This window comes from Podarcis filfolensis (assembly GCF_964270895.1).
Source record: "Podarcis filfolensis genome assembly, chromosome: 2".
NCBI classification, from domain to species: Eukaryota; Metazoa; Chordata; class Lepidosauria; order Squamata; family Lacertidae; genus Podarcis; species Podarcis filfolensis.
This window is the reverse complement of record NC_139605.1, coordinates 51603300-51618214: the sequence shown is the minus strand read 5'-3', so window position 1 is coordinate 51618214 and position 14915 is coordinate 51603300. Positions and strand designations below refer to the sequence as shown.

General features: G+C 44.1%; 1 protein-coding gene across 5 annotated transcripts in view; it reads left to right on the top strand.

Annotated features, from left to right (window-relative positions):
- Nucleotides 1-14915, top strand: part of TEX264 (testis expressed 264, ER-phagy receptor) — a 159223-nt gene that overhangs the window by 21750 nt on the left and 122558 nt on the right. For 3 of the 5 annotated variants that reach the window (XM_083603534.1, XM_083603536.1, XM_083603535.1), the window contains exon 4: nucleotides 770-832. The exons of the other annotated variants lie outside the window; for them this stretch is intronic. In XM_083603534.1, the coding sequence (XP_083459660.1) occupies nucleotides 770-832 (63 nt within the window). The remainder of the gene's footprint in view (nucleotides 1-769; nucleotides 833-14915) is intronic. 5 annotated transcript variants of the gene reach the window in all.

Genomic DNA, 14915 nt, shown 5'->3' with positions numbered 1-14915 from the left:
TTGTTTTGCATTTTGTCCCACAGAATGAGTTTATTTAGGTTGTTATTTGTTCTTTGTGGTATTTGTGCAGCGAAAGCCATTACAAAATTTATTTATCATGCTAATCCTTTTCTTTCTTGGAAAGTTCAGAGGTGCTTACAAGGTAAAAGGTAAAGGACCCCTGGGCGGTTAATCCAGTCAAAGGTGACTATGGGGTGCGGTGCTCATATCACTTCAGGCCGAGGGAGCCAGCATTTGTCCACAGACAGCATTCTGGGTCACGTGGCCAGCATGACTAAACCGCTTCTGCCATAACGAAACACCATGACGGAAGCCAGAGCACACAGAAATGCTGTTTACCTTCCTGCTGCAGCAGTACCTATTTATTTACTTGCATTGGTGTGCTTTTGAATTGCTAGGTTGGCAGAAAGCCCAAGAGGCTCTGAGGTTTAGACCACAGCACCACTTGCATCCCATACTTACTATATGGAGCTTACAAGGAGCTCCCAGTGGTCTGCCATAAAAAACTGATCTGCTTCGTTTATAACATATGAAGCTGCCTTATACTGAGTTATAGCATCCATCCATTTAGTGCTGTATAAACTGTCTGGCAACATTTCTTTAATGTCTTGGGCAGAGACCTTTCCCAGCCCTGCTACCTGGAGAATCCAGGGCAGTGGAGACTGGTGTCAATTGGGACTGGGAGGGAGGGAGGACATCAGTAGAAGGGGCTGGAGCAAATGGTTGGAAGAACTAATTAATTCTGTTTTTTCTTCCATCTATTTCACAGATGAGTTCTACAAAGGCAACAGTGAGAGTCAGGAGGAGGCTGACAGCCACCTCTGGACCTCTTGTAAGTAAAGAGGTAGTTTGGAAAGAAGTAAGAGAGAACATTATAGAAGTATATAAAATTTACACGTTGGAGAGAAAAATGGAGAGAGATTTTTTTTTATCCCTTACTCAGAACTTGGAGACATCCAATGAAGCTGAATGTTGGAAAATCAGGACAGACAAAAGAAAAGTACTACTATACATAGCATGGGCTATACATAGCCAGGTTTTATGTGTGTGGGGGGCAGCTGCCCACCCCCCTAGCTATGCCCATGATACAGAGCACATAAGTTATGGAATTTGCTCCCATAAGAGAAAGCAATGCTCACCAACTTGGATGGCTTAAAAGGGGAATTAGACAAACTCTTGGAGAATAAGGCTATCAGTGGCTATCAGCAGGCAAAACATGTGCTCTGATATTGAGTGGTGTTCCTTGCCATCAGTGCTGTAGCTTCAACAATGCTATCAACTGGAATTTTATCCCTTGTACTGAATGAGAGGTAGAGCTCCCTTAATCTCCCTCCCCCCTCCCCCCCCCCATTGGTGCTGCTTAATGGATTTGTATGAAGGGACAAACTGTAGTGACTTTTAGGTGCTTTCTTCCCTTCCTCCTTGTTCATGTGCCTCTCTGGCAACTTTTCAGGGAGATTTGAAGCAATGCTATCAGGTTTGAAAGTGAATTGATTCCATTCCGATCTGACTTTTTCCAGTTTAGTGACCAGCTCAGACTTGGCTAGGCTTCTAGGAAGCATTGCCTCACCTTCTCTGCCACCAATCAGCTTCTTTCAGAGTTTTAAACAGCAACTGGAAGGGCTACTGGAAACTGCTGGCAGAGCTGCCACCCACCTTCCTCCAGCTGTCAGTTTTAAGGGAAACCTGAGTAGCTGGCAGGACAATGAGTGCCCTGCTGGCATGTTGGTTCTTCATTTATTCTACGGGCTGGCAACAAGGCATTTCATAAAATGTAAAATGGGCTGGAAATCCTAATGATTACTAAAATAGTGTCCATAATACATACTTCAAAATCATGAGACTGAATTTAATCACTAACTCCATGTGTCCTAATAAAATACAGTATTTTAGCTTCTCTAAATTTGGGGTGAATTACTTTTACTGCCCTCTTGGAAATGCTAGGAGAGGTATGCTGCATGCCTGGTGCTAGACAGGTATACCATATTGACCCGAATATAAGCCGCACCTTTAAAATTGGAGGGAGGGGGAAGGGAAAAAAGGAAAAAATACCCCAATATAAGCCACTCCATTCCCTGCTGCTCCTGGCTACATACTGGGGCAGGGGGGAAGCTGTGCTGTGTTGCCGCCAACCTTGCCCCTTCTTCTCTCCCTCCCTTTCTGGCCTTGGGGGAGAGGACGGGGGACAACACATGGGGTGGCCACCACTTTGCCGTTCTCCTGGCGCTGTTTGCCCCACGCTCCTGTCTGCATACCGTAAGGTCGCGAATATAAACCACACTTTAATTTTTCACAGTCGGAATTTGGGGGAAAAGTGAGGCTTATATTCAGGCCAATACGGTATCTGTTACCTGCAGGTATTCACAACAATCCAAATGACCATAGGAACCTAGAGGAAAGCATCCTGCCTTATAACTGGGCTTCTTCATGCTGAAATGTGCCAAAAAGCAGTTAATACCTATGCAGGAAGTTGCATGTATGCTTGTACCCATATCCAACATCAAGTGACTGCTGGCCAGCCTTGTGAGTGGCAGTTACAGCAGCAGATTATCCAGCCAGTTGGTGCCACTTCTAGTCACCTTGCTTATTCCGGAGCTGCTGCTCCTGCCAGACCAACCTTTAATCATAATTGGTTGGGTGGTGGCAGAAGCAGTGAATCCTCAAGCTGTACAGGGAGAGCAATGGTGGCCGGTAGTGGCATCGGCCAGCCTGTGGATCTGGATCCCGGAGGTAGGGTTTGGCAGGCAGAGGAGCCAGCAAAACTGAGGTGGCAGCTGCAGCTTGTTTTGACTGTTCTTCTGTGGCTTGCCTGGGCCACGCACCCACTGCTTCTCATGATTCTGTACTTTTCAGTGCTACCTGTCTGTGGCCAAGCAAATTACAGTGTGATGACATTCTTATATTATTGTATGTGCAGACATGCATTGCTCCATTTTCCTGAAAGGGATAAATGATGGATTTCAAAACCACCACAAACTTCTTAGTTCCTCAATCTGAAAAGCAAAGCAAAGCAAATGAAGAACATTATATAAAAAGCCCTGCGTATGGAATAATTTGCACAAAATAGCACTTAACATTTCTATAATTAATGTATTGTTTTCTGGTTAAAAATAAAAATATTATTAAAATAATAAGGTCAGCTGTATATTGAGCCTTTTCAGCATTATTATCCCAACACTGGGCAGCTTTATGCCCACAGTGGGGAGTCTTATCCCAGCACTGAGCAGTCTAGAGGAGAAAACATCCTCATTTGAGTGTAAGTAAATGATACAACTGAGGAGGTGGCTTGAATTTACTTCATCCCTTATAAATTAGAACAGATAAAGCAGAGGGTGTGCCAGGAAGTTAAAAAGGAACATTGTGACCCTCCGGGAATGAGGACAATATCTTGTCCCTCACAAACATCCCATTGTCCCAAGGCTCTTCCAGATGACCTATTTATTGAGCATTCATCCTGATTTGTTTGTAGGGAGATTACTGTAGATGACATTGGCTATTTAATGAGCATTTATTCTTATTTGTTTGGCGTTGGAAAGGGGAGGTTTGATCATGTGGTGTTAAAGCAAGTGCCACCCCACACTTTGTAATGTATTTTCTCATCACTCTCCTTATTGCAAAAAGCCCCATCAGGTGGAGAAGGGGGTTTGTAATGCAACACCTCCCAATCAATTATAATTGTGCATTCTGAATTTGCTTTTATGTGATTAAATCTCATCCCAAAATTGTTATAATCTGGTGGTGCCCTCAGTATCTTTCTCCTTTCCTTTCTAGCCTCCCAAAGCACCACTGTTTCCTGACTTCTCCCAAGTTCTACTTCACTGTTGTTTCATATAGTAGGACACACACACACTTCTTGACTGCTCTAGAATGCAGTGGCAGACCTTGGGGTCTCACATCTCAGCAGTGCCCTGTGCAGTGCCAAAATTCGGCACCCCAAGGCTCTGTGCCCAATTCAGCTGAACTAATTGTGCTCCTCTAAACCCACCGCTGTAGAATGCACTTGGGTGCTTGTTCAAGTGCAGTTTGTTACTAACCCCAAGTAAGCAGGCTTGTGGCAAATTGCAGGTTCTATTCCCAGTAAAAGACAAGAAACCAAGCTGCATGCAGCAGGATGTGATGTGCAAATTTGATCTTGTCAGCTGTGCTTGGAGAGTTGATGTGGCCCTGTGATTAGCTCTGAGTAGCTTTTAGGTTAGTTGGGCACAATTGAGCCAAAGCATGTGAGAGTTTCAGGGTAGCTCTTTTTGCACTGCATGATTTTAGTTCTGGTCCAGTCATCCTCCTCCTATTATTTATAGAGCAGCATCAGGGTGCTTGATGCTTTACAGCAGGGGCAGACTTGTGAGACCCAAATTCGCCCGCCCTGCCGCCTCTAGCATCCCATTCTGCTGAATTCAAGACATCATAGTTCTGACATCCTGTGGCATCCCCTAGACTATGCACCCACTGCATTGGGACTGGTTGTGCTGCCCTAAAGCCACCTCTGTTTGCAAATAAAAAAGGACAGTTTCCTGCCCTAAGGAGCTTACAATCGAAAATTTTGGATACAAGGGAAACAACAGAGGAAAGAGAAGGGTGGAGTACAAAGGGGGAAAATGTGTGGTTTCAGTTACGGGTGCTTAGGCTTGCTTAAGGAATTGGTTGCAGCAGGGAATTGAAAATAGGGACTTGAGGGTGGATGTAAAGTAAGCAAGAGAGGTGGCTATGTGCAGGTATCCATACTTGTGGCTAATTTCTGTTTGCTTTGGTGGGCTGAGCTGCTTATTTTGAATTGGATTACACATTGCTTTTTGTGCTTCTCATATAGTTGGCTGGTAGGTAACTGATCAAACAGCATTAGGGCTTTGTGGATACACTTGCATTGTTGCCAGCTGATAAATGGAACCCAAGCGTTTCTTCTGCTTCCAAGGCACACACTTAGCGCTGCTGCTATATTTATCGCTTATGTAGCACTTGTAATCTGCAAGGTAGTTTAGAGACCTTGGTGCCACATTTGCAACTGGCACTTACTTGTGTAATTTGGAGTAGCTCTTTCTGACCTCCTTGTCCTTGGATATACTAATCCTCTGTCACAGGGTATGTGTTATGCATGAAGGGTAGGGCAGGATGCATGGTGTCTATGCAAAGGGCAGACACACCTCCTGTGTACTGCAAAACACAGCTGTAGACACTCTGAAATATGGGAATAGGTTCATCTGTGACCAGAGACTTAGGGCAGGGATAGGATTGCAAGGAGCGCCAGGGTGTATGCTGCCAACCATTTCTGGGCATGTGTTGTTGTTGTTGTTTAGTCGTTTAGTCGTGTCCGACTCTTCGTGACCCCATGGACCAGAGCATGCCAGGCGCTCCTGTCTTCCACTTCCTCCCGCAGTTTGGTCAAACTCATGCTGGTAGCTTCAAGAACATTGTCCAACCATCTCGTCCTCTGTCGTCCCCTTCTCCTTGTGCCCTCAATCTTTCCCAACATCAGGGTCTTTTCCAGGGAGTCTTCTCTTCTCATGAGGTGGCCAAAGTATTGGAGCCTCAGCTTCACGATCTGTCCTTCCAGTGAGTACTCAGGGCTGATTTCCTTAAGAATGGATAGGTTTGATCTTCTTCTGGGCATGTGTACTAGCAGATAAATCACCATAAAGCTATTGTGGTCATAGTTGCTGATGGTAGTATGCTGTCTGTTTCGGTGTATATATGGTTCACATAATATGTTTTCCATTGGAAGATGTACCTGGGAATAATCAAAGGAAAGAAGAAAGCTGCATTATACAAAGTCAGGCTATTGGTCTATCTACGATAGTGTTTACATTACAGTGGCTCTTCAGCTTTCAGACAGGGACTTCTCAGCCCTGTCCAGAGATGTTGTGAACATGGGGCTTTCTGCATGCAAAGCATCTGCTCTGCCATGGCCTTTACCTCCATGGCTGATTGTGCATCACATGTCTTGGGTGAGCAGACCCATATCATGACATTGTTGAAGGCCTTAATTGCTTACAGGCCAGATTTTTCATATTTGGTACCATAGCCCATGTTTTACAACTTGAACAGCCATTTTACAACAGTGTGGCACTGGGTTGAGTAGTGTGTGTTAGCTAGGCTTGCCATACGTCAGGAAAATTACTGACATGTCCTGGTTTTCAGGTTTAAAAATGGCGGCGGGGGGATTTTGCTGAATCGGGGAAACCCGGATGTATGGAAACGCAATGGAAACAGCTCAAAAAGCTTAAAATCACTTTTTGGGGTTAGGTTTCCCAATTTTGGTGGTTTCCTTAAAAAAGCTAAACTTTGCTGTGGGTGTCAGGAAATTTACTTCTTGAAATATGGCAACCCTAGTGTTAGCAGAGGCTGCAATGGTTATGACCTGCACCTACATTCCTGATGTTGACAGGATTCACAAATAGACTCTTCTCTCACAAGACAATGAAAACATCCCTTCCTGCCCATGGGATGTGGCTTTTTGGAAAAGGAGGCTCTCCAATAGACAGGTGGTGATTGAAAAGCTGGCTGGGTGTGTCATTTTCAAGAGGAAAAGTATTTCTGTAGTTGATCTCTTCTGGAAGTACTAGTTTTAAGCTGTTGCAATATCCTATCTCAATAATGTTCTCTGAAACAGTCTTCCAGAGAGAGAGAGAGAGAGAGAGAGAGAGAGAGAGAGAGAGAGAGAGAGAGAGAACGATCCAATTTGTAGCTACAGATATGTGCCATTTTTGAATAGTGATAACATTGAACCTACCATGGAGCTGCATATTAATGTGTGCTTTGTGTAACTTGATCTCCTGGGCAGCTGCCAGGGCCCATAACTGATGCCTGGATTGTGCTCCCCATATTTTATTTTTTCTGGCCCTTAGTTCTGAGGAGGGGCTGGTGACTGAATTGCGCCATCCTTCTAATTTCCGCACAATGTCCTCAACATAGCATTGCTCAGGGGCCGTGGGGGAAATTAAAAAGGGTAGCTAGACCCAGCTGCTCAGTGTTGCTTAGAGCACTGCCACTGTAGCTAGGTAAGCCTGCTAGTGCCTACTGGCAGAGGAACAGGCCCACCAGAGTAGATGTAGCCCATTTAATTTTGATTTTCAGAATATCTCCTTTGGACAGGGTGGCTCCAGGTTTGGGAAATTGCCTTGGGCAATTTACATGTATCAGTATGCCATTGTGCCTAATTCCCTACATTGCCAAGTATCTCTCAACTTGTTTATTTTGACTCTGTGGTGCTGTTCCTCAACTCCATTTGCTCATCCAGTTTGACAGCAGCATGTGGAAATGTGCCACTGCAGGTGAAACGTATATACGTGGGAGCTGTATATGAATGAGCGTTTGCTCATCTCCATGTATTTTGGATTGAATCCAAGATTCTTGAGGTTGTTACAGGACTGTGCTGGGCAGAGACATTCTGTTGTCCGAAGTGGAGTCCAAGTTGTGTCTCCACCCCCTTGCTAGGGTCAGGCTTTTCAGCAGTTTTGCTGCACCATTCAGACACTGTACCTGCCTTCACCTGTCTCCTTCTCACCTTGCTACGTGGCAGGGAAGACCTTATTACAGCACCAAGGGAAGGAGCTGCACCGAGGGAAGGTGCTGCACCAATTTATCAGAACTGGGTGGACCGGGCTGACACCAGGTCTCAGCATCACCCAGCCCCTGTCTTCTGATTGGCCCATTTTAATGGGCCTCCTGCTCATATTGAAAGAGGAAGATGGCTCTTGTACCAGGCAACAAATGGCTGCTTCACTGGAACTGCAGCAGCCATTTAAGTATTGAGCTATTTAAAACCATATTTTAAAGCTTTCTCTTGGGTCTAACTAGAACTGGAAACTCTGCAGCCCAGTCTTTTTACTTAACTGATTAGGACCCATCAATTTTTCAGTGGTAGATGCCAGATATTATTTGTTAGGCTGTGAGTTAGTGACTTGCTTTTTAAAGGCAATTTTGCCTGTGATTTGCTACTGTAACAGGAAATGGAAAAGAAAATGTTGCAGGTGACCTTTCCTTCTAACAATGTGTGACAACTTCTGTTTAATAAATTGTGAGTTGCCCTATGCTTGCTTCACTGTTTCAGATGGCTGCTTATACTGAGGTTTTGTAATAGGCAAACATTAACAATTTTCTTGGTTGAGAACACTTGGCCAAAAGGGAGGCAATGTGTGTATATCCACATTTCCCCACCTCTGGGTCAGAACAGTTAGATCATGGGTAGGCAAACTAAGGCCTGGGGGCTGGATGCAGCCCAATTGTCTTCTCAATCCAGCCCGCGGACGGTCTGGGAATCAGCGTGTTTTTACATGAGTAGAATGTGTGCTTTTATTTAAAATGCATCTCTGGGTTATTTGTGGGGCATAGGAATTTGTTCATCCTCAACGCCAAAAAAATATAGTTAGGCCCCCTGCTGAAAAGGTTTGCTGACCCCTGAGTTAGAGGGTTATACAAGACCCTGCAGAAGATGGTATTTTTATGTTGGGGGCACTGCTTTTAATTTCTGTTGTCACCCTAAAGCACCAGACCAGGAATACTGGGACTTCCTGTAAGATATGTTTTAATGTGTAACTTAAATTCAATAGAATAGCCTCAAATTAATAGGTCAAGTTTTCCGTGAGCTTCTGTGAAGCTTTTAGGTTGGTTTGGAGGTCATCCTCTGTGTGTGCACACTACGTTGTCCTCAACATATTGAAGCTCTGTGACGGAGGTTATAGTAACCTTACTCTTTACTTTCAGCCTACTCAAGTTAAAGAGCTTTCCATCTGTTCAATATATGATTTCTATCCCAGTGGGGAGTTTCCCTTCGACAATGTGTAGGATCATGATATGAAGATAATAAATAGAGTTGTGGCGATAATACATCCCTGTTTAATGCCTGATCCCACTGTGAATGGTTCACTTTGAGAGCCATTGTTATCTGTGATTGTTGCTGTTATATTATCGTGGAGGAGCGAAAGGATGTTAACAAATTTATCTGGGCAGCCAATTTTCAAAAGGGCAGTACAATTTACAGTGTTGAGGCCTTAGTCAGGTCAATAAATGCCATATATTTTGCTCTCTGCATTTTTCTTGAAACTGTCAAGCAGTTAAGACCATATCCACTGTCCCCCTAGAAGGTATTTTGTACATAGTTCTGAAGCCTGTGTCCCAGGAGATGCCATTGTTTATAGCCACTCTGGGAGCTTGCTAAGCAACTCTCCTTCCCTTTTAGGCAACAGTGTTGGTTGCACACTCTTAAACCAGCCTATAATAATAATTGGTGTTGCCTGAATTATTAGTATAGTTTTGGGTAGTTAACAATGTAATGACTTTGTCACCTGTGAGATTCAGGAATCTGTTTCTTTTTATGCTTTCCTCCTTATAATAATAATAATAATAATAATAATAATAATAATAATAATAATAATTTATTATTTGTACCCCGCCCATCTGGCTGGGTTTCCCCAGCCACTCTGGGCGGCTTCCATAGAAAACCAAAAATACACTAAAATATCACAGATTAAAAACTTCCCTGAACAGGGCTGCCTTAAGATGTCTTCTGAATGTCAGGTAGTTATTTATCGCTTTGACATCTGATGGGAGGGCGTTCCACAGGGCAGGCGCCACTACCGAGAAGGCCCTCTGCCTGGTTCCCTGTAGCTTTGCTTCTCGCAATGAGGGAACCGCCAGAAGGCCCTCGGCGCTGGACCTCAGCATCCGGGCAGAACGATGGGGGTGGAGACGCTCCTTCAGGTATACTGGGCCGAGGCCGTTTAGGGCTTTAAAGGTCAACACCAGCACTTTGAATTGTGCTCGGAAACGTACTGGGAGCCAATGTAGGTCTTTCAAGACCGGTGTTATGTGGTCTCGGCGGCCGCCCCCAGTCACCAGTCTAGCTGCCGCATTCTGGATTAGTTGTAGTTTCCGAGTCACCTTCAAAGGTAGCCCCACGTAGAGCGCATTGCAGTAGTCCAAGCGGGAGATAACCAGAGCATGCACCACTCTGGCGAGACAGTCCGCGGGCAGGTAGGGTCTCAGCCTGCGTACCAGGTGGAGTTGGTAGACAGCTGCCATGGACACAGAATTGACCTGCGCCTCCATGGACAGCTGTGAGTCCAAAATGACTCCCAGGCTGCGCACCTGGTCCTTCAGGGGCACAGTTACCCTATTCAGGACCAGGGAGTCCTCCACACCAGCCCGCCCCCTGTCCCCCAAAAACAGTACTTCTGTCTTGTCAGGATTCAACCTCAATCCATTAGCCGCCATCCATCCTCCAACTGCCTCCAGGCACTCACACAGGCACTCCTTAGCGTTACATTATAGTGAAGCTGAGACTAGAGTTGCAAATCCAGGAATTGTTATCTGCTTTCTTCCATCCCAAGACCAGTGGGGTGACCATGACACCATAAAGACTTTATATTTGACTTTTGACATTAGTCCAGCTACCCCAAAAGAGATTGAATGGCACTCCCTTGGACCTGAGGAATAGACTTTAATAGGAGCAAACCTTCAAGATAGAACAGGGCCTTCTTTGTCACTTCTGGAGCAGGCTCTTGGGTAAGCTGGGTTTCCAGGGCTACCCATGAAGCTCTGTGCCATAGAGGGAGGCACATGGGAATATGTGCTATTTTTAATAACTGTGAAAGAAAGCAAAACACAGGAATCATACGGGGGTAAAATAAGCATTGAGCACCTGTGAGAATCATCTCTAAGTAACTTTTTTATAATATGCTTGGACTTTTGCAAAGAGAACTAGCATTTTGGGAGAGATGAAATAAAAAAAAAAATAAACTTACGATAAAGTTTCTGTGATCTTGATTGTTGATCTTGGTCACCACCTAGTGGAGAAATGAATATGCTGTAGTTCCTAAACTAAGGGCTTTCCCACATTTTCCTGTTGCCCTGTGCTTTCCAGGCAGAGGTCTCTGCTTTAAAGGCTCCATGTCCAAGCGCTCTTTTCTTCACCCCAGAGCTTTTCCTGTGAAAACCCACTCTTTAAAAAACTGAAGTGCAACAAACAGCAACTTAAATTTTCTGTGGATTGCTGTTTGCTCCGATTCAGTGGTAAAGAGTGGATTTTGTAGGGAAAGCTCTGGAGCATGGACATGGAGCTTTAAAGCATGGACCGTGTGGATAAGCCTTGAGGAATCACTTTGATCCTGTAGTGTTTGCTACGAGAGCTGAAATGTAATATTGAATAAATTCACATACGTGTTTGCCAAACAAAATAATGTCTCTTCCCTGTTGGACATTATTTTTCTGCCTTTTCTTTTAAGAAAAAAAAATGTCCTCTCTGCATAGATCAGTTTCTGCTGCTTTCTAATTAATATTATTTAAATAAAAATAATAATCTTTCAAACAGAAAATATGAGCCCATACATAGAGGGGATAAGGTGCTCGTTTTCTTGCAGCTTCTCCAACTGTCTCTATGTCTGCTTTTGCTGAAATGTTCACATGTCACTCCACTTCATTAGTTGCTCTGTGATGCTTCCCCATAACAAGTAGCCGTGGTCAGCCACAATTCCCCATCTGCAGTATGAGCGTAATAAAATTAGCCTTCCTTACTGGGTTGCTGTTGTGAGCAAGGAGATGCTTATGTGAATGCTTGAGTGAAAAGTAGTAAGATTAAAAGATAGAGTAGGATAAGACTACAACGTGCTTTAAAGATAGCATCAATGAATTTGTGCTTGATGCAGAAGGTGGAGCCAGTGGAGGTATTTGAAGAGGAGCGTCTCTTGGTCTGAGTGATGGGATGGGATGGGATGGGATGGGATGATACCAGCTCTCTCTCTGCATACCACTTGAATCAGGTGTGACTGTGCAAGTGCTGAACCAGTGGCTGTAAATCCTGCCAAGACAAATGTACTATTGGTGGGTGGTTCTTGTGTTTGGGAAGTGGGAGGCAGCCTATTGTGGATGGGGTTGCAGGCCTGTTGAAGGTACTCCTGAATCCATCACCATCACTTGAGGTCCAAGTGGCCACAATGGCCAGAAATGTCTGTTGCTAGCCAAATCTTCTGTGTGGTTTACTATAATTCAGTCTATGTAGGGCTACCTTTGGAGATGATTTGGAAGCTGTCGTTGATACAGAATGTTGCTCCTAGGGTAACCAAATGGTGCATCAAATTGGAGCCACATTACACCAACTCTACATTATCTGTGTTGGCTGCTTGATATGTTTTCAAGTCCAGTTTGGGGTGTTGATTTTGACTTATAAAACCCTAAATGTCTTGGGTTCCAGATACTTGAAGGAGAATCTCTTCCTATATCTGCCAGCTGAGGCCTTTCAGGTGGTGTGAAAGGGAGGCCCTTTCTGTGGTCCCAATGATGTGCATTGTATATTGTGCAGGGGACTTGGGAGAGGGACCTTTCTATGGTGGCACTAGCCCATTTGGTGAAACTCCTTTCCCCTGGAGTTGGTTCAGTTATCCTCAATTTAAGGCTGTCTTATTCACCTGGGCTTTTGGGACATCTTAATGTTTTGTGCTGGTGTTTTGTATTGATCTGCTGCTGTATTGCAATGAATTATACATTTTTTTATTGATTAAAATCCACTGAAAAGGGTTATGGTATAAATCTTGTTTTATATTTTATTGCTGTATGATTTACTTGATGATGGGTGATTATAAAAAAAGTAAGTTGCAGTTGAACTCTAAATCTAGTTAGCATGGCATCTAATAATGTTTAATAATTAGTTTCTGAGTTCTGTTTAATAACCAGATTATGATTTGTATGCATAGAATTCATGTTTTCTGACAGTAAGAAAATGCTTCATTGAAAGCTGTATTATGGACACATGGTGGCAGCAATGTGCTGTTATAATTTTTTCTTCCCTCTACAGAGCACATCATTGTTTCTACCAATAGACTTTTCTGTCCGTTTATTTACTTCTTTTTCACAGTGGGTGGGGAGGGAAACCCCATGCTGTAGCATCAAAGTGCATATCTATGTGGCGTGGGTGTGAAGACAGGGAAGAACAAAATATTCTGCACAGTAGAAGTGTGTTAAGAGAGGATAGTTGAAGCCGAGTTTGGTGTAGAAGGGTGGTTGTGAGTTGGGAGGTGGTTTAGCTGGGGAGTCACAGGTTTAAATGTCATCTTATCCATGAACTGACCTTGGATCTTAGGCAAGCCACTACCATATTTACTTGAATGTAATGCACACCATTTTTTGGCCAAATTACGTCACAGAAATTAGTGTGTGCATTGGATTTGACAGCGCCAGCAAATACTTTTTTGGTTTCAAGGTTTGGAAAATTGAGGTGTGCATTAGATTCAATGGCGCATTAGTTTTATGTAAATACGGTATATTAAAACCTTAGCCCCCCTCTCCCCCAGCCTGCAATATGGGGATAACATTCGTTTATCATACGGGGTTGTTGTAAAGTAAAGGTTGTGAGATTATTATGGAGCTATTGAGCATGCAAAAATGCTATATAAATTATATGCATAATTATTGGGCTATGTATGCTGAGCCCAATACTTTTTATTTATTGGTAGCTCAGGCTAAGATGGGTTTGCAAAGTCTAGAGATTGATCAGAGGTCCTAGTACCCACAAAGTAAAAGCTATACTTAGTATCTGTGTCTTGGGGTGCACTGGGATGAATGAGGGCTTCTTCTACTCCCTTCTAAAATACAAGGGGATTTCAGGAATTTGCTGCTACATCCTAGCTACAGTATGCCCAGGCAAGGGACAGAAAGTGAAATGGCAGCCATAGGCAAATAGAAGCAGACATGAGAAGCAGTTTATCATAAAGTGCATGTTGTCTGTGTTGTCTGTTAATTTATAGATTAAGCCAGATTGCCCGGATGTGGTAAATGGCAGAGAGGGAGAGAGAAAGGAATGCCAGGTGCTTGATGGATGACTGCTTAAAGTGATTGCATAACACCCTCCCTGTACATTTCTAGATTGATCTGCAAATCCTTGCCTTGATCGGCTTGTGTGAACAATTGGTTCTCCTCTGTTACCCAGGCTGTCTTCACAGTTGGCCACACACTCCTTTCTAATGTGTGCGTCTCCCCTATCTTTCCCTCTTTCACATGTGAACTCATCCTGTGAACATTGTTTCTCCTTGGTGCTCCCTCAAGCCATTTGTCAACCCATTTAATACAGATAGGTGAGCTCCTAGGAGCAGTATCACTCTGAAGTGACTAAGTGAATAGTTTGCCTGGGGCCTCCGGCCTCATTTCCCCAGGTGTAGTTGGTACAGCTCAGAGGAATTCTTTAGACCTTGATAATAACAGCCAAATACAAAGACAAAGCACTGCATTTTCCTGAAGTCTGTTGAAGCAGAGGCTCTGTGCTCTAATTGGTTGCAAACTGACTTCAGACATGGTTAGGAGTTTTGCCTTTGCATTTCCATTTGTTATATTGAGTAGTTGTGTGGGAAACACCTCAAAGTGCCCCATTTGGTCTGTAGGCATGACTCAAAGGCAAAAGAGAAATGGGGCGAGTTGTGCCTAACAAACAGTAAGGGTTGAAGACCAAAGCTCCAACACCCTCTCCCCAAAGCGCCTCCTCCATTGCAGGGGGTTGGACTAGATGACCATTGGGTATCCCTTCCAACTCTATGAATCTGTGATTCTAAATGTGGCCCTGGCTATTGGGCTCATGCTGCCCAAGAATGTTGACTGCAGAACGTAGCATGTAAGCAGGCGTCCAAGGCAGCCACATCTGGAAAATAGAAAGTGGTTTGCTGAAGCAATAAGGGGGCATTTAACCTAGGACATAAAGGGGGAAGGAATGAAGCTCAGAATGGGGATTCAAGCCCCAAACTCCCTCTCTCTGGATCCTTGAAGCTGTGAGGAAATGGGGCTTGGGCCCTCAGACACACAACCAGACCCACCTTGGCTAAATGCACCATTTCTCCCAGGAATTCTCACTCCATTTGATCCACATACTGATGTCTGGGGCATTTTCATAAGAGAACCACTTCAAGGCTGGCATTTTATGGATTGACAACATTTATTCTTTA